The sequence below is a fragment of the Oryx dammah genome, unplaced genomic scaffold, assembly GCF_014754425.2.
Source record: "Oryx dammah isolate SB20612 unplaced genomic scaffold, SCBI_Odam_1.1 HiC_scaffold_21, whole genome shotgun sequence".
Taxonomy (NCBI): domain Eukaryota; kingdom Metazoa; phylum Chordata; class Mammalia; order Artiodactyla; family Bovidae; genus Oryx; species Oryx dammah.
This window is the reverse complement of record NW_024070205.1, coordinates 53,004,372-53,028,013: the sequence shown is the minus strand read 5'-3', so window position 1 is coordinate 53,028,013 and position 23,642 is coordinate 53,004,372. Positions and strand designations below refer to the sequence as shown.

Below are 23,642 nucleotides of genomic sequence, written 5' to 3'. Positions count from 1 at the left end.
CGGACTATCACCCCGTGAAGTCAGGGCCAAGGATATAGTTATGTCAGCAGACTATTTCAGTCTGTCTGACAAAAGATAACCTGGAGTTATAACCAAATGTCAATGTTATCACAGGAGTTGACAAATTTTCTGGAAAGAATTAGAGGGTAAACACCAGAGACTTTGTGAGCTGTGCAGTCTCTGCTGTACAGACAGCTATGAGAATCCTGCTGTCACATATGAAAACAGAAAAAGACTCTACATCAACAAATGAGCATGCCTATGCTCCAACAGAATTTTAATTTACAAAAACAGGAGGTAAGCAAGTGGGCCACAGAGTGCCACAGTGTGTCAACCCCTGCTCTAGATTTCATAATCATTATTACAAAGCGAATTTATTTGGAATCAACTGAAAAAAAGTGAAACAACTTGTCCTTCTGAAATCTTACATATATTGGGTATAATAATTATTTTAAAGACACAGTGCCAGTGAAACAGAAAATCACGAACTTCAACTACACTGACACCTGCCTGCTTTTAAAGTTAACACAAATTAGAAACATTCAAATGGAAAGTTTAAGGTCACTTAAGGTACCTGGATAGAAAGCACCTGTGTTTTAGAAGTGGGTTCAGCCCCAGTCCTTTTTTCCTGGTCTCCTTCAGGGGGCAAAGCTTCGATCTCAGGATTTTTCTTGTGCTGCCCCTGCAGCTCCATTAAGACCCTGTTGACTGCACACATAGCTGCCTCTCGGCAGAGTGCCATCAAGTCAGCACCAACGAAGCCTGGCGTGAGGTGTGCTAAGTGATGAAAATGAAAAGTTTCGGGAAGTCTTAATTTTCTGCACAAAGTTTGAAGTATTCTGTGGAAAAGACAAGGAAAAGAAATTGAGATTCCTAACCTACTAGTAAAAATAAGTCACCAAATATATTTATGGGGGCTCCCCTGGTGGTTCAGAGGTTAGAATCTGCCTTGCAATGCAGGGGACATGGATTTGATCCCTGATTGGGGAACTAACATCCCACATGCCACGGAGCAACTAAGTCCCCACGCCGTGACTACTGAGCCCCCCGCCACAACTAGAAAGTCCATGCACCAAAACAATAAAGATCTCATGTGACACAACGAAGATATTGAGTGCTGCAACTAAGACTCGACACAACCAAATATTAAAAACTATATATATTTATGGAAGTCCTTCTCTGTCAATGGTATTATAACAGACACAATTTAAGATCAAACAGTTCACTTAACAGACATAAAATCAAACAGTTCACTTAACAGACATAAGATCAAACAGTTCACTTATTCAACAAATGCTAACTCTCTAATATATATCCCACCTTATTCTATTAGGGATTAAGTTATAAATATCTGCTGTATTAGACAACAGAATAAAAAAATAGGTTTTTAAAAAATATTCTGCCTTTAAGAGTTTAACAGTATTACAGAAGAAATAAGATAAATGATTTATAAGAATATAAGGTAAATTCTTTTAGAGTAAATTAAACGGACATCTGCCAGAAATAAAAAAGCCTCTAAACTCAAACCATTAGCTTTATTCATCACGAAAAGTTATGTTGATACAAACTTTAATACCCAATCCTATATTAGGACAGTTATTTCTCCAACTTTATCTTTATTTACTGCTGATCCCCGGTATTGCATGTGTGAGAAACTTTGCTCAACTCAACTGGCAATAGGGTATGTGTCAATGAAATGTGGACTTCTGGATAATTATTATCACTAAAGGAATACTGAAAATAATTTCTTTAACACTGAATAAAATTTAAAAATAGTAAAGATATTCTGGACAAAAGGTCTGATACCAGACCACTTCAGTTTGAAGTCAGCTCTGCCACTCTGTGTTATTTCATTTCTGTGCTTTAGTTTTCTCATCTGTTAAATATATATTACAATAGCACTTAATCATAGGGATGTTAGGTGAATATATGCAAAGGTGCCAGAACACTGGCTGATGCATAATTAAGTTCCCAATAAATGTTCATTATTATTATTTAGATATTGTGATATTATACATTAACCTGGACAAAATAACGTGTGAAATTTCCAAATTTGTAAGAGAAACTAATAGTTTAAAATGTCAAGCTACTAGACAATAGGTTATAGAAACATCCTTTGGGATCATTTAAGTGAATAGAACAGAAGCAGATGAACATCACTGACAAATGAAAATTGTCACTTAGATACCGTAAATAGTCGGCGTGAAGAAAAAGTTCCATTATGGAACTATTTCCTGGGGTTCCCTGGTGGCTCGGTGGTAAAGAATCTGCTTGCCAATGCAGGAGACACAGGTTGGGTCCCTGATCTGGGAAGACGCCACATGCTGTGGAGCAACTAAGCCCGTGTGCCGAAAACACTGAGCCTGTGCTCTAGAGCCCAGGAGCTGCGATTACTCAGCACATGTGCTGCCACTACTGAATCCCACAACCTAGAGCCCCTGCTCCCCAACAGAAAAATGCACAGCAATGAGAAGCCTGCACACCAAAAGCTGAGAAAAGCCTGAGCAGCAACGAAGACCAGCACAGCCAAAAAAAAAAGAAATGCTTCCTCAAAATACAGGTCTGATTTGCTACTACGCATAAGAATACTAAGAAATTTAGAATGTTAAAGAAAAAATAGCTAACATAAAATAAATATCATCCTTTTTTCAGTAACAGTCTACTCCTAAAAAAATGTAACTTTGGTCATCATACTATGGAAACTCCTCAGATGGTAAAGAATCTGCCTGCAGGAGACCACGGTTCAATCCCTGGGTTGGGAAGATCCCCTGGAGATGGGAATGGCAATCCACTGCAATATTCTTGCCTGGAGAATCCCCACTGACAGAGGAGCCTCGTGGGCTGTAGTCCATGGGGTTGCAAAGAGTCAGACACGACTGAGAGGCTAACACTGACATGGAAACTCCAAAGGAGGAGAAAACTACCATTAAGAGATTTCCAGTTTTAAGACAATTGAGCAAAGAGGCTGGAGCAGGTGGCCTGGACTCAGAAACTGAGGCCTACACTGTCTACAGCAGATCAGGTAGCCCTGGAAGAGAAGTCCTGTAGCATCAGTTCCCCTATTCTGTATCGATTGATGGGTCACTCAGGTCAGCCCAGATTCGAGAAGAGGAGACATGGGCCCACCTCCCACTAACAGGAGGGCCGAGAATTTACAAACACATGCTTTAAAACTATCACAATAATGAACCCCCATGTTTTTATCACTCAGTTTCAATAATCATCAACATTTTCACAGTCTTATTTATCCCCCACTTTTTTTTCCCTCTGGAGTGTTTTAATGCAAATCCAGGCATTATGTTATGTCAACTATAAATATGTCCATATCTAATGACTAAAGATTTTTTAAAGGAGATTAAAGGGACATGCCAACTACATAGCAGGTTTGCTCCTTTATTCTAGGTTTTAAAAAAATGAAAGAGTAAAAGAACAATGGACATTTGGGGGCAACTGGGAAAATCAGAATAGACTGTACTGAGTAATATTATTATCAGTGTTAAGTTTCTTTACTGTGGAAAATGGTATAGTTACACAGAAGTATTTACAGCTAAAGTATCATGATTTCGTCAACTATCCTTCATATGGGCTGTCTTTGTATTATTCTTTCAACTTTTCTGTAGGCTTGAATATTTTCAAAATATGACTACCTAAGAAAGCCCTTTAAGGATTTTGTTGATGATGGAATAGTGAGTGGATGAAGGAACAATGGATTTTATCTAGTAGGGATGGTGGGCTGTGTCTATGTCTCTATCATCAAGTTTGGCACTTAACCAAAACAAGATTTGATAAAGGATATAGGCCTTATTTCTCTTTCTGTAAACTTCCTAAAAGCAAGGATTTAGAATTCTTTTTATTCCTTACAGTACCTATCCCAGTAGTATACATATACTATATGCTTAACACACATTTCCTAAATAAATACAACTTAACTTGAATAGTTGAGTAACCATTTAAAGATTATATTAATATATGTGAGAACACAATGAGCATGCCTATAGATGACGCTGAATACAACAGCTGAAGAAGCAACTGCCAATCAGTCAAAAGCTGAAGCCACATTAAGTAACAGCAAGAAGGGAAGGATGACCTCTTCTTCCTAATGCTTTCTCCTGCCCACAGGGTCTTCTGATCAGTCTTATGTTCAGCATTCATGAAGTCTCCTGTTCATCTCTACCCTTCTTCCCTGTCCCCATGCCTATCCTTTCGCTATATACTACTCTCCCTAAAAGCCGCTGGTGATTGTGTACAGCAATTTAGTGTCATTAACTTAAGCTAAAAGTCATTATAAAGACGGTATTTCAGAACACTTCTTTACTAGATTTCCTTACTCCACTGCCTGAACAGTGCCTCCCCAGATATTTTTGTTATTGAGATGCTGGTGGATACCTCTTTGCTCTGTGGACATTCAAACCCAATTACTAGGAAAGGATGGTCTTACAGCAAACAGACAGCTTTCAACTCTCTGGCTGCCACTAATTATCTGTCAGGGAACTTATGATTTTAGGCAGATTAGTGCAACAGGTTAAAATATGGTACTCAGATTTAACCTACATGTGAACCAGTGAGCACTATTCCATCACTCTAAACACTCTCCCTAGGCTGACTGCCACCTAAAAAACACAAGACACTGTTAATAAGATCAGACAGATGAGTGTGGATGCATAAATCCATTATCACTACCGAAAAAGCAGCCTGAAACAACTGCCGTATTAGTGAGTAAATTGTTTTAAGCATTCATTTAATGTGGCTTTTTCCTTTCCAAATCAATTTCACTGGCACATAAAGAAAGAGATAAGAGAGAAAGAAGGCTGCATGGTATTTCTCACCCCTCGTTTTCAAAGCATGCAGTTCAGATGACATAGTGGCATACAAACTTCATTCTCTAAGAGTATACCTTTCTCTGGACGCTTCATCTGGGATACCTAGGCATATTTCTCGGTCGAACCTTCCTGCACGTCTCAAAGCAGGGTCTAAGGAGTCTGGTCGGTTGGTAGCTCCAATGACTAGGACCCGAGCTGTAGCAGCCACATTATTCAGATCTAGTAAGAACCAGACAGAGGATGAGTGGTGAACAAGACACTTGACATTAAGGGTAATAATGTTATCCACGTTATTAAGTGGTTAGAGAGAAAGTATTATACAATCACAATTATATATTGTATATATGAATATGAAACTAACATTAAATGCCTAATACGTGAAAGATGTGAGGAAAATACAAACTTTGTCCTCAAGCAGCTCAATCTATTTGAAGCATAGTTCAAGTATAAACAAAGCACCGCAGTGGTACAATGGAAGATATTATGAATTCAGACTGAGGAATCAGGAAGAACTTAGGGAGCAGGTAACATTCCAGAAAGGCTTAAAGGGTGAATAGGCTATTAACAAGCAGACATAGGCTAATGAAATTCTACATGGAAGAAAGAAAATGAGTGAAAGCACAGAGGTACAAACAGGTGTGCCATGTTTAGACAGGATGAGTGGCCCACCATCAGGAAGTATGGGCAAGACACAGTAGTATGTATCTCAAACACACTCATGGCACTGAGACGGAATACAATATAGTCTCCAGTTGCTCTGGCAACTAATCTAGATGCAGTTTTTTTAATTAATGGATGGAATACAGGGCCTAAAGTGTACCTTCCCCAAGTATTATTTCTCACAACTGAACCAGAGTGGACAGACTGGGGTTTACACACCAACTGCATGCCGCCCCCGCCCCACACACAGGTAATGGCTAACGAAGTCCTCTAACAGTCAAATCATGGGAAGTTTATAGAACATTCTTTTGCCAACAGAAGCCACGAAAGGTTTTTCTCCTAAGATCTGTGTTTTGGAAAGATAACTCTAACAATAATTTTGAATGGAGTAAAAAGGAATGAATGCAAGAGTTTGCTGTGATTTGAATATGATGATCAGGTAAAAGATGAGTGAAGGCAGGCACATAGGAAATAAAAACAGAAAACCCCAATGTAAGGTCCAAGTTGTAGATGAAATCAAAAGCACTACACAAATGATTCAATGTGAAGGAGGAGGAGAAGGAAGAGACAAAGACAACTCAGTCTGGAAGCTGTTAGCTTAAATATGGAATACAGAAGGGGGGTCAGACAGCAGAAAGGGCCACAGAGGAAGCCAGTGGGCCCACCGAGTATGAAGGGACGTGGGACAGTTACCTGCAAGTATCTAGCAGGCAGCAGTGAACATGGGTTGGAAGTTTTTCAGAAATGAAGGTTAGAGATGTAATTTGAAAGTTTTCCAAAGATGAGCTGAACAGGAGATAGTTGGAAGTAGGTAGAGAGCAAGAAGAAAAGAAGATCAAGTGTAAAACGTTATGGAATATCTTTCTTTAAAGGATGGGGAAAAGGGGGCAAGTAAGAGAAAGTGCTAGAGAGCTATCAGAGAACAGGAGAAGGACAGAGAGGGTTACTCAAGTCAACTGTGCTGACAACTGTAAGGACAAGGTAATCACAGTATCAAGTGCTCCCAAACTCACTGCTAACACTTACTGGGTCCTTGCCCTGGGCCAGGCACTACTCTCTGTAGAGTCCCTTCCACCAGTTAACTTTAAGAGGTGGGTTCAGAGGGGTGAGGGCTAAAAGCACGCCCAAAGATGTGGCCAAAGGTAATCATCAACGACCTTTCTGGGATCAGTTTTAGTGAATGGCAGAGACACAGAGACAACTACATGGGTGGGGTCATGGAACAGAACCAAATTAGAAACTTTTAGTTGGCAGGAATTACTCTTTGAATAAAGAGAATAGCATAAGGTATCTCTTTAAGTGAGACAGGAAAGCTCTTTAATACTTTTTGAAAACTGAAGAAAGGGAATCGGCTCAAAAAAAAGAGAGACTGATGCTACAAAAGGAGATCCATGAGCAAACAGAACTATGATATTTTATAGGTAACAAGGTGACACCCCGTAATTGAGGTAGCACCATGAGTTACCAACTTGCAGTCACAGAAAGATGTTCTTATAACGGAACCCTCTCTGCACTAATGCTGGTACAGATCCAAAGCTGTTCCCCTGCTAACTCAGGGGTGCTTTCATTCTCACAGCTGGAAACAATGACCAAGGGTAGCAGTCAGCTTCCTTTTCCTCGTTCATGTTGCTCAGACAATACAGACTTGGTGATGAGTTCTGAACATAGCAAGGATTAGTAACAGAATTCAAAAAGAACAATCATGGAAATCTGTTAAATCTTCAGTAATGAAAAAAATCCTTTCCCAGGAAATCAATACTTAGCAACATAAAGGTTGCTTCAAAAGCTTCGAGAAAGATAAAAATCAGACCTCAGCTAGGATTGGCCATCCACTATAAGACAAACTTCATTCCTTTTCTTCCGTTTCTAGAGGATTTGATCTTTTAAACTGAAGTTACATTAGCCAAAAGAATGAATTTTAAAAAATGAAGCTTCAGTTCTTTTTACACAGAGTTAATAAAAAAAAACTAGTTAACATGTTTCTTGGCTAACAGCTCTCATAAATAAAGCATTCGTGGGCAGGTCATTAATTGTATGTGTAAATAAATATCTGGATTCTAGCCAATACTTTGCCAATGACTCAGTTTGCATCTGGCCCTCAGCTGTGTATCAGTTTTCTCATAAACAAATGGTATTTTTAACATCCTTCACAGGTCTTAGTAATTAGAATTACATCTGAGTTTCGTTATTAAAATTAGGTGAAATTAGAATTTTTTTAAAGTGGTCTTAATTATCTTGTTACATATTAACTTAAGAGTTTTAACTTACTACAATTTCAGATTTATAAACTCTGAATTAATAATATTTTTACAAAATTATCAAACTGTAGGAAGAAAAATGACTACAAGTCACAGGTTATTTTGGGAGAAAGAAACAAGCCCCCCAAAATCAAGTTCCTCTGCAGAATTTATGATTGACATGTCTATCTAACACTTTATTTCCTGTCTTGTCCCACTCTTGTTCCCCCTCAGCACTGAGAAGTATCAAAGAAAAGAGAGGGCTGAGACCAAGCAAGATCCTGCAGGGCTCTCCTGGGTACAAGCCCCTCCATGTCCTCTGCTTCTTGCCTGGTCCTCCCAGAGTTCTAAAAACTGAACTCAAGCAGCTAATAATTAGATAAGGGAGTCCCAGGAAGGGATATATAGATAACAATCTGTAGGGATCTTTGAGTTGTTTGATAGAAACTAAGACCCTCTGCCCAACGGAGCACAGTGACTACATGCCGACCACAAGCAGAGAGACCCCAGACTGGCTGATGATTAAGATTCCCGAAACATCACCATGCCACCAACCAATCAGAAAAATGTCCCAGGAGCTGATTTCATGCACCCTGAAACCCTCACCTCTAATGCTGCCTTTAAAAACCCTTGCCTGATAGCATTAGGAATTTGGGTATTTCAAGCATTCGGTACCTATTCTTCTTGCCTGGTACCATGCAATAAACACTGTACTTTCTTTCACCACAACCCAGCATCAGTAAATTGGCTTTGCTGGGCGTCATGCAACTCGATCCAAGTTCAGTTCAGTAACAGGCTGACTATGTAAATTGAATTGTTTACTGTTTTCCCTATTCTGTTTTAAAAAAGGAAACCTTAAAATACACACAGAGACACACCGAAAAGCTCAACTAACAGAGCTTTCAGTAATGTTCTAGTAATAAGTAGTCTGCTTAATCCCTATATTTAGTTATTTTTCCACATTTTAATATCTCTGAAATCAGAATGCTTATACTATCAATGTGATAAGCATTACGTCATATTCTGATTGGTGTTATGTCTTTTTCCTTCTCAGATGTACATAAAATGATAGTGCATCTTATAACATATTAGCTTCAATAAAATATGGTAATTCATTGAGGTCTGACAGAAAACAACAAAATTCTGTAAAGCAATTATCCTTCAATTAAAAAATAAATTTAAAAAGATGGTAATTCAGAACATAGGCCTTAAGACATTGCAAGAAAACTTTACATAAGAATAAAACAGCAGAACAACCTACAACCTACCATCACAAGAAATGCAAATTACATACTATTTCAAATTTTCTTATGTACACAAAACATATGCTATTTTCCAGCAGGTAAGATCTAGTTCCAGAAGTTCTACTTGTGCTGATTTCTTTCCTCCAAATTTGTATCCAAAAACTATTAAACAAAACTGAAAAACAAGTTACAGATAGGAAGGAATTGCACTATAGTTAACAAAGGATTTGTTTCTATATTAAAATATAGTATTCACTCAAATTTTTAAAAATTCAATCAACAGGAAAAAGATAAAGGGATTTTGGAAAGAATATGAAAAGCCAAAAAATATGGAAAGATGATCTATATCAATAGTAATCAGGGAAATGCAAATAGCAACAAACACACCACTTTTCATCCCGCACAGTGTCATAAACTGAAACAATTCAGTGTTGTGAAAAATCTGGAGGAAGGGTGACTCTCGAATAGTACTGATAAAGATGTAAATGGAAAAGTCTTTTTGGAAAGCAATTTGCCATTTCTTATAACAATTTTAAATGTATAATCTTTAACCATTACTTCATCTTAGAAAAATTTATGTGTACCAAAAAGGCCCATTTAAGGATATCCCTTATAGTTCACTGTAAAGCAAAAATCAAAATAACTTGAATATCCATCAAAATGGAAATACTTAAGTAAAATATAATGACTTTATCCTAAAGGATACCAAGCAGCAATTAAAAAGAGGTAGATATAAATGGATTAAAATGGCAACATTTGGGCAGAAGGTAGGAGGGAGGGGACATATGTACACCTACGGTTAATTCATGATGATGTATGACAGAAATCAAACCAATATTGTAAACCAATCATCAATTAAAAATGAAATACTCTTTTTAAATGGCAACATTTCCAAGATATTATTAAGATACAAAGAGTACAGAATAGTGTGTATGGTGCAGAGTATTGGAAAAAGCAACATAAGATTTTAGTGTATTTATATATGTGTGTAAATGTTAAAAATAAATAGTAAGATACACTCCAAAAATTAATGATATAGTTTTTTATGAAAAGAAAAAGATTTCTGTTTTGTACTCTAAGTTTTATGCTACTTAAATATTTCATATCTTCACATCATACAGTATTTTAAAAAAAAACATTGTCTTAAAGCGAATTCACTGTTTCAAACTCACCGTCCATGCAGGTTAGGAGCTGGGCTACAATTCTTCGCTCCATATCTTTTGAAGCAATTTCTCTTTTGGGGGTAATAGCATCAATTTCATCAATGAAGAGGATACATGGTGCACTTGACTAGAAATAAGAATATCATCAAAAAAAAAACCATAAATGTAAATGTATTCCCTATACTGGTGTGGTTAAGTATATATGCTTTTTTCAATCTTAAAGTTGAGACCATTCACCAAAAGAACTACCCTAAAGAAAGCAGTTTACACATATTTTATTGTACTGACTTTCATCAGGAAATGGGGAGACGGGAAAAGAGGGGTATTGACCATATGTTTATTAAGTATCAGCTGTTACACCATCATACCAGGATAGCACTGGTTCAGAGAGAGCTAGATAAACACAGAACTAATAACTAATTTTTCCCTTTGTCTCTTTTATCCTCATTCATCATTGTCTTCACCATAAACACAGATGTGGTTACCTGTCTTTCCGCTGTATGCCAATTAACAAACAAATCAAGCTCATTTTGGAAAACAGATAACACCTTAAAGAATGTAGCTTTGCTCTGCATAGTTCCCTTCCCACCCTCCACTGCATCTTCCATATGTGACCACAGCTTTTCTAATGCCAGTCTATGTTTAGCTCACAGGAAACATCCTGACCAGGCCCACCTGTGAATGACTACAGGAAGGAAAAAGTGAACACATTCCCTCTGGAGTCTGACTAGAACCAGGACTTTATCCCCTTTCCTTTTTGGAATAAAAGAAACCTATATTCTAACCCAGGGAGGATGGTTTGGGAGACACTAGTCTATCTTCTTCTTGGTCTGCTGGCTTTCCAAATAAAGTCACTATTCCTTGCCCCAGCTACTTGTTAACAATTTACTGATCTGCCACAGCAAGCAATACAGAACTTGGACTAGGTAACAAATTTTGCTATTTCTTACTATTTTAAAAAACATTTTCAAGTACTGGTAAAATATACTTTATCTTCTCAGCTTTGCATTTCAGATGACTGGCCATATTTACCAGTCCCAATGTATTTGGGATGCATATGATGACAATGTAAAATTAAACTTATCAGTATTTTTTAATTCTTACCCACAGTGATGACTAGTGACTGCTCAAATGAGCATAATGTCATAGCCCATATTTACATGGCTTTTGCTCTGTGTTAGACACTACGTTAAAAATTTACATGAACCCTTTAATACAATCAACAACCCCATGAGATTTGATCAGCATTATTTGCTAGTAAGGAAACTCAGGGTTAAAGAGTGGTTAAATCTCTTGCCCAAGATTACACAATTAGTATGCGGTGGCCTAAGGATTTGAACCTCTGTTTCTAACTTGAAAGTACATTTAACCATAACACTATACTGAAGATAAAACTTCAATGGAATACAAATGTCATCTTCCTCAGAAGTTTTTAAGCAGCCAAATTTTAATGAGTTATAATCAGAATAAAATCCAATCTGTCATTCCTCTGCTAACAGAATCATCACAGCTTCAATTTTGCAAACAGAGAAGAGTTTATGCTGGCAAGTCTATGGTTGCTTTTATAATAATCCTTAAATGTTAAAAATGTTCACACTGCTTACAGGTTGTCTGGGCAAACCTAAGTTGAGGAAAGTGAAAAAAAATATCACAAGGATAATCTATTTTCAGCATATCGCCATCGGGTATGACAGTCAGAACTTCTCACCAATTATGTTATTTTCAGATTAAACAAATTATTTTACCCAACAATCTATCAATTAATCTACTTTAAACATTTAGCCATCATGAGGAACAAACTACCACGTTTAGAAAAGAATGGCCACTGAATATGTTAACAAATACCAACCTTAAAGAAAACAACACCTTTGATATACTTATACAATCTGACAACCTGACATTACAGTCATTAGCTGACTCACCACAGCTTGTTCAAATAGTTCTCTTAGCTTCTGTTCGGATTCTCCAGACACTCCAGATACAATCTCTGTAGCAGCTACTTTCAGAATTGGAAGATCAAGTTCCTATGCACAAATATATTAAAAAATGACTAAATTTTCAAAGTTTCACATATCTACTTTTTCTTTACTCAGTCCCTCTCTCAAAATTGCATTTTTTAAATGACCAATTTTCTTAGGAACGTCGTATCTTTTTCTACTGTTCCAATGAAAAACATTACTTAAAAATCTGAAATTTTATCCAAACACATTGACTAGATACCTTCTACTTATTTTTACTTTACAGATATCATAAAACTGTTATTATCTCTTCTAAATAAAGGGTCTTGAATCTTAAGAAATATATTTGCTCTTACTTAGAGCTGAGCCCAAACAAATCTATGTTATTTATCTGCTGGATATAAAATAGCAGGGAGTTGTGACACAGTCATTTCCCACACACCCTACTGGCGTGTCTCCCAACAAAGAAACCCAGAAAAATAGCCAGTAACAAGTCAGAGGAGGCAGACTCTTAAAGGAAGAGAAACTACCACTGTCCCACCAATATCACTGGCAACAACCCATCCTAAACCCTACTATTCTTCTGACTATCTTGAAATTTCACTTCCTCAATGATATTCTCTTTAGCCCTAATTCTTAACGTGGGTAAAAGCAACATACCAACAACATACCACACAGCATTCTGCACTTCTTCTGTCTCCCACTCAGTGTAATTGGAACCATGAAGCAACATTTATTTGTGTGAAAGATAGTTTAACGTGTCTTGTGTATGAGATCGAAAAACCCCTTATAGATAAAAACCTGAGTTTCTTGTACTTATCACTATATCTCAATGTCTGGCATGCAATAATCACACAAAAGATTTATTTAACAAATGAATAAATGAGGCAAATCAACCAATTTCTCCTACAAAAACAATTTTCTTTCAAAGCACACTATCTATTAATGACGGACATAGTGTGCTCCTCTTCAAACTAAACTTACTTGGACATTTTGCATTTTATAGTTTCTGAGAAACCTGATGGGGCTAAAACTAAAACTGCTAATTTTTTATTTTGCCAACTGAGTATCTATTATCACCATTTAAGAAAGGACATTTTTACACTAAAAAGAATAAAAACATGACTCTGGATGGAAATTCTGAATAAATTTGGTTCTGTGTAAAATAAGATCCTCCAGTTTGATTTTATTGCTCTTCAAAACCACTAGCTTAAAGGGAAAGAACAGTGACTAAAAACAAGAACTAAAAACATGGGTAAGACCAAGAAATAAAACAAGAACTATGGGTTAAAAAAAAATGGGTTGTTTAAAAAAATGGGTTGTTTATGAGTATATTATTTGGCTTCCCAGCCAACCCTTGCCATATAACTGGATACTTAAAAAAAAAAAATACCATCCCACAAACTGCAGCATGAAGAGAATGAAAAAGGGATCAGTCCTCCTGAGAATACGCCAAGTCTGGTTCGAGTTGACCAATGAGAAAAAATAAAAACAAATAACAACAAAAGAACAAAAGCAAACAAATGTCAATAAACCTCACCCCAGCAATCGCATGTGCAAGTAATGTCTTCCCACAGCCTGGTGGTCCATGAAGAAGAACTCCACGTGGGGGTATGACGCCCAGGTGGTGGTACACCTCTGGGTGACGCATGTGTATAAGCATCTTGCAGACCTCCTGTAGGAATAAACAGGAATGATGTCCTTCACAGCCCCAAAGAGAATGAATCAATGTGGAATGAAAGGACCTGTTCTTTGGAGCAGCAGCATGCAGTAGACAGGCTTCAGACTTACACCAGAGTTTGAATCCTGTCTGGTAACTGTCATGAGGCATTAGCAATAACCCCTCTCTGAGCTTCCATTTCCAAAGGGTAATAATATCTACCTTGCAGAAAGAATGAATAGTAACTAGCATAGTAACTGAAACAGAGTAAACACAGAAAAACACTAACCATTACAACTGTTAAAGGGCTACTCCTGATAAAGCAAGTATCTTATGCACACTGTAACTAAAATGGTGAAAAAACTGAAAATATGTTTCTTGTATCCCTCATGACCCTGAAGGGAACAAGTCAGGCTTGCCCTTCTCACCTTCTGGCCTCCTGTTCTAGACTCAGTTCCTATTAGATACAAAGAAGAAGGCCTTATTTGAATACCTGATTGGCAATATACCCATTTGAGGTAGAAATTCTGATTCTGAACTAACTTTTAATGTTGTATCATTGCCACCAACGTCTTCAAACTTCACACTGGAGATCTGTAATTCTAGCCCCTTGGCTTTAGCTGGTAAACATAAAAAGGAGGAGGTGAAAAGATTAGTGATTCAGTAGTGACTCAGAACTATACTGAATAATCTTTATATAAACAAAGGTCCATTAGATACTGAAATATTTTCTAGTAAATGTCTCCACACATAGGAGGTTCCCCAGACCAAATAGCTTGGAATCACAATGTCTTGCTCAAAGCAAACACAGCCGCCGCCACCCACAAGACTTCCATCTCACCTTTCTTCTGCAAGACAGCTTCTATTTCCCCATCTACTTCCTGAAGATCTTCTTTCTTCTTTTTGCCTCCTTTGGTGTTTAGCTTGCCTTTTCTTTTTTTGTTACTCTCCAGAAGAGAAGAATCTTTTGAATTCTGGGGGAAAAAATGTGTCATGCTTGAAATTAGGCCATTTAAAAAGGGGAGGGGGCATTACTAAAAAAAATAAATTAAAAAAAATACATTTCAGCTCTAGTACTTTCACCCATTAGCTATTCCCAACATTTTAGCTTAAGGGTGACCTCTGCTGGGGATGTCCTTTTCCAGAACCTTAATGCTTAGCTTACTTCCTAAAACCTGAAAAACCTCCTTTCCAGAATCTTTTAGTTAGAATTAATCTCTTCTTCACACTCTCAGAACACTGAATTTGCAACTGTGGTAGAGCCTATACAATCTGCGTGTAAATGAGTGGCTCACCTGTCTATGTTATTTCTTCCTCACTGACCTGTGTGCTTCTGGAGTTAAGATAATAGCATTCGTCTTTTATTTCTCACTGAGCCTTTTACGTAGTTGGTATTCATCTGATGTCTAATCAATCACTAAATTAAATATGACTCGAAAGCTGCTCTGACAGCCACATAACTCAACATAAAAGTCAAGCTTGGTCCTTGACCTTGCCAACAATAATAATGTTCTTTAAAGACAAAGTAAATAGATTTGGAAAAGGCCTATTAATAATTCAAAAGCAGAGGGGAGAGGCTTCGCCAAATCAAAGAGCTTGGTGCTTGAAAACCACTTAGAATGGCATCACCCGAGAGAAACATAATACCACCCACATATGCGATTTTAAATATTCTAGCTATCATTGTTTAGTTGCTAAGTCATGTCTGACTCTTTTATGACCCCATGGGCTATAGCCCACCAGGATCCTCTGTCCATGGGATTTCCTAGGCAAGAATACTGGAGTAGGTTGTCATTTCCTACTCCAGGGGATCTTCCCGACCAAGGGATTGAACCCACGTCTCCTGCATTGGCAGACATATTCTTAACCACTGCACCACCAGGGAAGCCCAAATATTCTAGTAGCCACATATAAAAAAGGAAAAATAAGTGAAAGTATTTTTAAAGAAAATAATAATCTATTTTATTTAACCAAATATATTCAAAACAGTATCAACATATAGTCAGTTTAATTATTAATAAAATGGTTTACATTGTTTTTACAATAAGTTGTCGAAGTCCAGTGGATACCTTATATCTACTGCACATCTTAATTCAGACACTAAATTTTCACGGGATTATATTTTATAGAATCTATAGCTGAAAAAGTATATTCACATACTCAAGTTATTTAAAATATACATGGAAGTTTCCTAATAACTAAACTGATAGTTTTTACATTTAAATTAAAAATTCAGTTCCTCATTAGCACTAGCCCCATTTCAGCGGATAAACAGACACAGGTAGCTAACATTTCCCATATCAGACAGCGAGACCCGGAGCACAAGCAGCCACTCTACTGGGAGACAGATTACCTGAAACCCCCTCTCTGCCAGGCATTAAAAGAATCAGGTAAGAACGATGTCCGATGTGCTCACTGTGCAATAGTCCATCAAGCTTTACTTTTCTTTATATATGGTATATTCCAATTTAAAAAGATAAAAAAAGGGACTTCCCTGGTCATCCAGTGGCTGAAACTCCTTGTTCCCAACACAGGAGGCTTGGGTTTGATCCCTGATCAGAAAACTAGATCCCACACGCTACAGCTAAGAGACTGCAGGCTGCAACTAAGACCTGGAGCAGCTAAACAAATTTTTTAAGTTAATAAATGTTTTAAGTGTCTATTTATTTTATCCATTTTCATAGTGTATCTATTTATGTTGGATCCCTCAAAGCATCATCCTAAACTAAAAATAAACCTCACAGATATTTTAGCAGCTCCCTTCCCTTCAATCATCAATTTTCTGTGATGCACACCACAGGTAGTTACTCCTTAACTTTCACTAATAAAAACAACTCAGGAAGTTTATCAGGCACTAATTCACAAACTAACAACTTCACGCTAGACATATTTTAGCCAGGGACACATTGTTAAACAAAGTCCCTCCTCTCTTGGAGTTGCCATTCTTACACAACAACCCAAAAACCATTATACAAAGAGTCATTTTAAATACTTAAAATATAGTGATTTTTTTTTTAACTACTTGAAAGAAGTAGGGTTAGGAAACAGAATATCCAACAGTGTGCTATTTTACATGTCCAGGAAGGCCTCTCTGGGAAGATCCCAAGTGAAACAAGATGTGAAGAAACAATGGTGGGACTTCCCTGGTGGGCCAGGAGTGAAGACTCCGAACTCCCAACAGAGGAGCACGGTTTGATTGATCCCTGGTGGGGGAACTAAGATCCCACATGCTGCACGGTGCAGCCAAGAATAAGAATCAATTTAAAAATTAAAAGAAGAAATGATAGAGTAAGCCACAGGAATCTCGGGAAAGATGTTCCAAACAGAAAGTACAAGTGTGACTGTCCCAAATGAGAGAAGGGTCAGCATATTCTAGAAACAGCAAGAAGCCCAGTTGTGGCTGAGGCCAAACTGGGAGGTGGGAGAGGAGGGGAACAGGAGATAAGATTAAAGAGACAGCAGGGAGCCAAGTCAGGCAGGGCTGCCAACTGCAAGATCTCCGACAGAAGACTGAATGAAGCCACTGGAGGGTTTTTAATAAAAGAATGACAATCATCAGACTGAACTCTTAAAAAAATTACTCTGTGTGTAGAATAAACTAGGGGGGATCAAACACAGGAGCAATTGCAGGTTATTTCAAAAGTTAAGGGAAGAAAGAGTAGAAGCTTGGACCAGGACGAAAATGATGACCATAGTGAGAAGTGAGCAAATTCCATCTCAAGTTCCTAAGCCTTTTACAAAACACAAGAATCTACTTGGTATTACATTCAATGAAAAGGGTGTAATGTATTCCAACTACACAAAGCTAAAATGCCACCATAAAAAATACCTCTATCTCAGAGATCGGCTTCTTATCATTACACTTCTCATCTGATAGATCCGAGAAAAAACTGTCCTTCTTTCCACCCGGAGTTTTGTCAATAAACCATCCTCCTTCAGAACCTCCAGCAGGGGTCTTCGAAGGAATGGAGCCTGTTCTGGAAGTTATCCGTGGTGATGAAGTTATGGCTTCTTTTTGTTCCATCTCAGGAGTACTTGAAACAGAATCAGGATTTCCTTTCCGATATAAGGAGAGCAGGGAACTGTTCATGTGATTTGCTGACTGGCGGAAACATGATTTTAGCATAAATTACTCAATAGGCACTCATGAAAATTTGATTACCTGTATTAAGAAGTTTTCTATATTTTCTTCTCAATACCTTTTCTCAAAACAATTACAGTCAGAAAATACATGTGCTCACAATATAATACTTCACAAACATTTACTGTTAAAGATGTACCCCCTCCATTCCAAGTTAATGTACAAATTTATAACTGGCAAATAAAACCAAACAAGAAAGGTTGTTTCCAAAACACAGAAGTATGAAAATGAGCTGGTAGGCAAATACTCTCCCATCAATTCAACTAGATCAAATATGACCATATCATCATGACTTTTCTGGCCATTCTCCTCCCTTCTTTTCCCCTGTGCAACAGGCTATACACACAAATACTGGAAGGATGGCCAACCCATGAGTTCAATGCTCCACACAGAAATACTCAATTATTTACTAATGAAGATGTTCAAAGTCTCTTACTCTATTCCTTACTGATCTTTTCTGAAGAGGATTCAAAATGATTTTCTAAAAATCAAAGTTGGTTCATTAAATATCTGGTTTACCTGTGGGTCTGGGTAATCTTCCATACTTGAATCATCAGAATAGCTTTCAGTATACCTCAGTAAAAAGAAGAAAAGAAATGTAAATGATTTTCTCCCACATCCTAAAAAAAATACTACTCAAAACAAGAAAATAAACTGAGGCACAATACTATGGTGGTAAAGAATCCAGGCTTTGGAATCAGAGAAATGTGAATTCAAAATACAGCTTAAAAAAAAAAAAAATCCATCTTCACCAGGTACTTGCTTTGTAACCTGAGCCTCAGCTTCCTTATCTATAAAATGAAGATATAAATGATGTCTAACTCACTGGCTTATCAGATTTCCAGATGGCACAGTGGTAAAGAATCTGCCTGCCAATGCAAGAGATACAAGAGACACAGGTTTGATCCCTGGGTTGGGAAGATGCCCTGGAGGAGGGCATGGCAACCCACTCCAGTCTTCTTGCCTGGGAAATCCCATGGCCAGAGGAGCCTGGTGGGCTACAGTCCATAGGGTGGCAAAGAGTCAGACACAACTGAGCACGCACACACTGGCTTATCAGATGATTACATAAAAGCTTTTAAAAAATTGTTTTGCCCTACAATTCATGCTCTACAAAATTAATTATTAAGAGTTAAATGAAATATCACAGATACAAGAAAAAAGTATAGGTAATTATTCTACATATTCTTGTGATAATAGGTCTAAGTATATTAGCATAAATCATAAGAGAACAGACTGAAAGATATGACTAGGTAAAGAAGTATACTTTTTCAATTAAAAGACACTATAAACAAAAATAAAATGCAAATGGAAAACTGTGACAAGCATTTGTAATACATATAAAAAAGATACTATTTTATACAAAGAGCTCTGACAATAAGGAAAATTCAAATAGATCTCAAATGAAAAACAAAAATCCATAAATAAGCAATTCACAAAGGAAACACAAAATCAGTTATCAAAATATTACAAGTGAACATAACACAATCAACTTTTTGCCTATAAAACTGGCAAAGATTAAATAATAGTATATATAACTTGGAGAAGGCAACGGCACCCCACTCCAGTATTCTTGCCTGAAAAATCCCATGGACAGAGGACCCTGGTGGGCTGCAGTCCATGGGGTCGCACAGAGTCAGACACGACTGAAGTGACTTAGCAGCAGGAGCAGCAGCAGCCTAACTAGAACTGCAAGCATGTTGAGAAAGGCACTCTTTATACAAAACTGTTCAGAATACAAACCAAAGGCAACTTTTTTGGATGGCAACTGCATATATACCATAAATTTCAAAAATATAAATCTTTTTGATCCTAGAAATACCGCTTCAGGACTTCAACATTAAAAAAGAAATCTGTACTGAGATATATACACTAAAGGATTATTTATTACATATACAATAGTGCAAAAATAGAAAAATTATATGCCCACAAATGTGAAACTAATTATAAGAACTACGGTAAAGCCAAATAAAAAAGGAGCAGCTATAAAGAACGAAAAGGAGTTATCATCCATAGATCCTACAGTTATTAGAAGAAAAACAAAAGGGTATCTGGAAAACTTTTATGTCAATAAATGCCACAAATTTTCAATGCCAAAATGCCAAAATAGGTGAAATGAACAATTTTTTAAAAAGTACAATTTACCAATGCTGATGTAAGGAAAAAAAAGAGGGATGAGACCTATGTCTACCAAAATTAAATGTTATCAAACTCCTATCCACAAAAAAGACTCCAGGCCCAGATGAATTCTGGATGAATTCTAAGAAACATTCCAGAACAAAATAACAGTAACATTATACAAACTTGTTCATAGAGACCAAAAAAATCACACACTTCCAACTAATATTATAAGACCAGTATAATAAAAGTCTGAAGAGGTTAGATAAGTATTCTGCTGGAACTCATACCAAAACCTGACAAAGAGCAAAAAAAGAAAGAAAAAATTCGGATCAATGTGAATACAGATGTAAACATCTACAGAAAAAGATTAGCAAACAGAATTTAAAAATATATTAAAAAGATAATGTATTAGGACCAAGTAGGGTCTGTGGCAGGAATGCAAGATTGGTTTACCACTCAAAAATCAGTAAAATTCACCAGATTCATAGAATAAAGGGAGGAAGCCAATAATAAAACCCTTAAATATCCACATAAAAAGCATTTGATGAATGTTATACCTAGTCACGATGAAAACTTTCCACAAACTAGGAATATTAGGAAGCTTTCTCAATCTGATAAAGAACACCTTTCAAAAAACCCTACAGCTAACATACATTTTGTTGCTTAGTCACAAAGTCATGTTCAACTCTTTGCGACTCCATGGACAGTAGTCCACCAGGCTCCTCTGTCCTTGGGATTCCCCAGGCAAGAAGACTGGAGTGGGTTGCCATTTCCTTTACAGGCTATCTAAAGTTAAAGCCTGGGCTTCCCTGCTGGTCCAGTGGTTAGGAGTTCGCCTTGCAATACAGGGGACACCGGTTCGATTCCCGGTTCAGGAAGATCCCACATGCCACAGGGCAACTAAGCACTGCAACGAAGATCCAGCACAGCCACCAAAATAAATATATAAATCTTTAAAAAAAAAAAAAAAAAAAGGTTGTAGTGTATAAAAAAAAAAAAAAATAAAAAAATAAAGTTAAAGCCTGATCATACCAAATGTTGGTAATATGTAGAACTCTCACATGGTAACAGAGGAACTCTCACATACTGCTGATGCAAAGGTAAAATGATACAAACATTCTGGAAAAGAGTCTGGCAGTCTCTTATAAAGTTAAATATGCAGTTACCATATGACTCAGCTATTCCGGTTCCAGTATTAAGAAATGAAAACACTCTCCACAAAAATGCCAGTACATAAGTGATCATAGTAGCTTTATTTGTAAAAATCAAAAAATGAAAACAACCCAACTGTTAATATGTAAGCAGATTTTTAAAAATAGTGGTATATACATACATACATACATACAGGGCAATAAAAAGCAATGGAATTTTGATACACACAACACTGATAAATCTCAAACTTATCCTGAATGAAAGAATCTAAATTTTTAAAGTATTAATGCATACTCTGCAATTCCACATACACAAAATTCTAGAAAATATAAACATATAGCAACAGAAAGCAAATCAAAGGCTACCTCAGAATAGGAATGGAAGGAAAAATAAACTGCAAATGGGTGCAAGAAAATTTGTGAAGTTGATGGATATGCTTAGTATCTTGCTTAGGGTAATGGTTTAATGAGTATATATATATGTCAAAACTCAATACACTGTACACTTTAAAAATGTACCACTAATTGTACTCAATTATACTGCAATATAGTCATAAAAGTGTCAACAATATTACTTCTTAAAAAATTAATTGACACCTTTTTATATACCTGGCATTGTATTAGGACAGAGAAAAACAAAGCTAACGAGAAAGTTCTGTAAGTAACACAAATAATCTCATATGCCATATGATAGAAACACTATACTAAGTTATCTATAACTATGAGTTAAGGAAAAGCTGAGAAAGAAGTCCAAAAAGGCTTGAAAGGCAAGAAAATAACCTTTTGAAGGCTGACTCTTGAAGGCTGAGTGAAAGTTCATGAAGGGGAAATGAACACTCAGCTACAGAAGACCACCCACACAAAGGCACAAAGAAAGAATCTAACCTCTCTGAGAAACAGCGAGTATTCACCATGTCTGAAATAAGTCTGGAGAGGATGGGTAAGTATTCTGCAGGACCTTATTGGCAACGAAGAGCCAAGTTATCCTACTTGGAAGTTTTACGAGTAGGAATGTAACATGATCAGGTTAATGTTTTAGAAAAACCCTCCACTCCGTAATCCTTACTCATTATCCTCTTCACCGTGTCTTGCTCTTTTGGCCAGATGTTCATCTTCTAATTCTGCTAGATCCTTATGTTCTTTCTCACTACTAATTATGCTAAAAACTGAAACAAAAAGAAAAATGCCATGAGCTGAAACAATTCTATGACTTCATTAATAATCAGCTCTAACACTAAAAGACTCACCTTTTTCCACCTGAATCCTAAAGGCATTTCTTTTCCTTCGACCATAGTCTATACTGAAAAACATAACAAGAAGTTTAGTACCATGGTCTCCACCAATATTTTCCCATTAAGTTCAATTTAACTTGAGAACTTACCCTTACATGTATACATGATTATGTCACTATACTTGCATTAACCATAAATCTATTTTCAAACAAATTCTGTGTTTATATTTTTACTACTCTAATTTTCCTTGACTAGAAATAGGGTTATAGCTGCAGCAAAGTTGCCACCTTGTACTAAAGAAGACAGAGGAGGGATGAAATGAAGGCAGGCTACGGGACTTCTTGGATCCCACAAGACAAGCCAAAAGAACAATGCAGCTGTGAACATGTGTTACCCTTCAGAAAAAGGAAAGGCAGCTCCAAGGGAAGCTCTAAAGTTGGCAGGGCTGCCACTGACACCATGCACCCAGGCACACAGGCCCAGGCAGAGGCACTGTCTCTCGCTGGGTCCCAAATAGCAGGGCAGTCATTCTAGTGAGTCCAGAGGACAGAGCACTGAGCCAAAAACAATTACTCTTAAAGTCTAGTGAATCTGCCTTACCAGGTTTTGGACTTGCTTGAGACCATGACACCTTTCCTCTTGCCAATTTCTCCTTTTGGAATGAGAATGTTTATCCTATGCCTGTCCCGTCATATTTAGGAAACAGGTTAAGTTGTCTGACTTCACAAGTTCACAGCTGGACAGGAATGTTACCACAGGAGGAACTATACCTCCCGTCACACCCATGCATGCGTGTTAAGTCACTCAGTCACGTCCGACTCTTTGCAGCCCCATGGACTATAACCCACCAGGTTCCCCTGTCCATGGAATTCTCCAGGCAAGAATACTGGAGTGAGTTGCCATCTCCTTCTCCAAGTCACACCTGTACTTAAGTTAAATGATATTCAGATGAGATTTTGGATTCAGAGTTGTTGCTGAAATTGGTTAAGAACTGCTGGGGCTGCTGGGATGGACAGAGTATATTTGCAAACAATGAAGGCATGAATTTGGGGGGCAAAAGGGCAGTGTTAGGAGCTGAACTGTGTTCCTCTAAAATTATATTTAAATCCTAATCCTTAGTATCTCAGGATGTGCCTGTTTTGGGAGATATGGCTTTTAAAGATGCAACTAAAGGGAGGGAGGTAGGAGGGGGGTTTAGGATGAGAGGGATACATGCATACCTGTGGTGGATTCATGCTGATGTATAGCAAAAAAC

At 37.3% G+C, this 23,642-nt stretch overlaps 1 protein-coding gene across 4 annotated transcripts in view; it reads right to left on the bottom strand.

Moving 5' to 3' along the window:
• NVL (nuclear VCP like) overlaps positions 1-23,642 on the bottom strand; it is an 88,057-nt gene that overhangs the window by 57,972 nt on the left and 6,443 nt on the right. For 3 of the 4 annotated variants that reach the window (XR_005725019.1, XM_040263691.1, XM_040263689.1), the window contains exons 3-13: positions 22,403-22,455; positions 22,222-22,321; positions 18,403-18,457; positions 17,572-17,844; positions 14,584-14,716; positions 14,286-14,362; positions 13,623-13,757; positions 12,047-12,148; positions 10,134-10,251; positions 4,895-5,039; positions 575-839 (exon numbers count right to left, since the gene is read on the bottom strand). Coding sequence is in view for 3 of the 4 variants with exons in the window: in XM_040263691.1 (XP_040119625.1) it covers positions 575-839; positions 4,895-5,039; positions 10,134-10,251; positions 12,047-12,148; positions 13,623-13,757; positions 14,286-14,362; positions 14,584-14,716; positions 17,572-17,844; positions 18,403-18,457; positions 22,222-22,321; positions 22,403-22,455 (1,456 nt within the window). In the remaining variant the exon portion in view is untranslated. The remainder of the gene's footprint in view (positions 1-574; positions 840-4,894; positions 5,040-10,133; positions 10,252-12,046; positions 12,149-13,622; positions 13,758-14,285; positions 14,363-14,583; positions 14,717-17,571; positions 17,845-18,402; positions 18,458-22,221; positions 22,322-22,402; positions 22,456-23,642) is intronic. The other variant, XM_040263690.1, reaches the window with a different exon arrangement.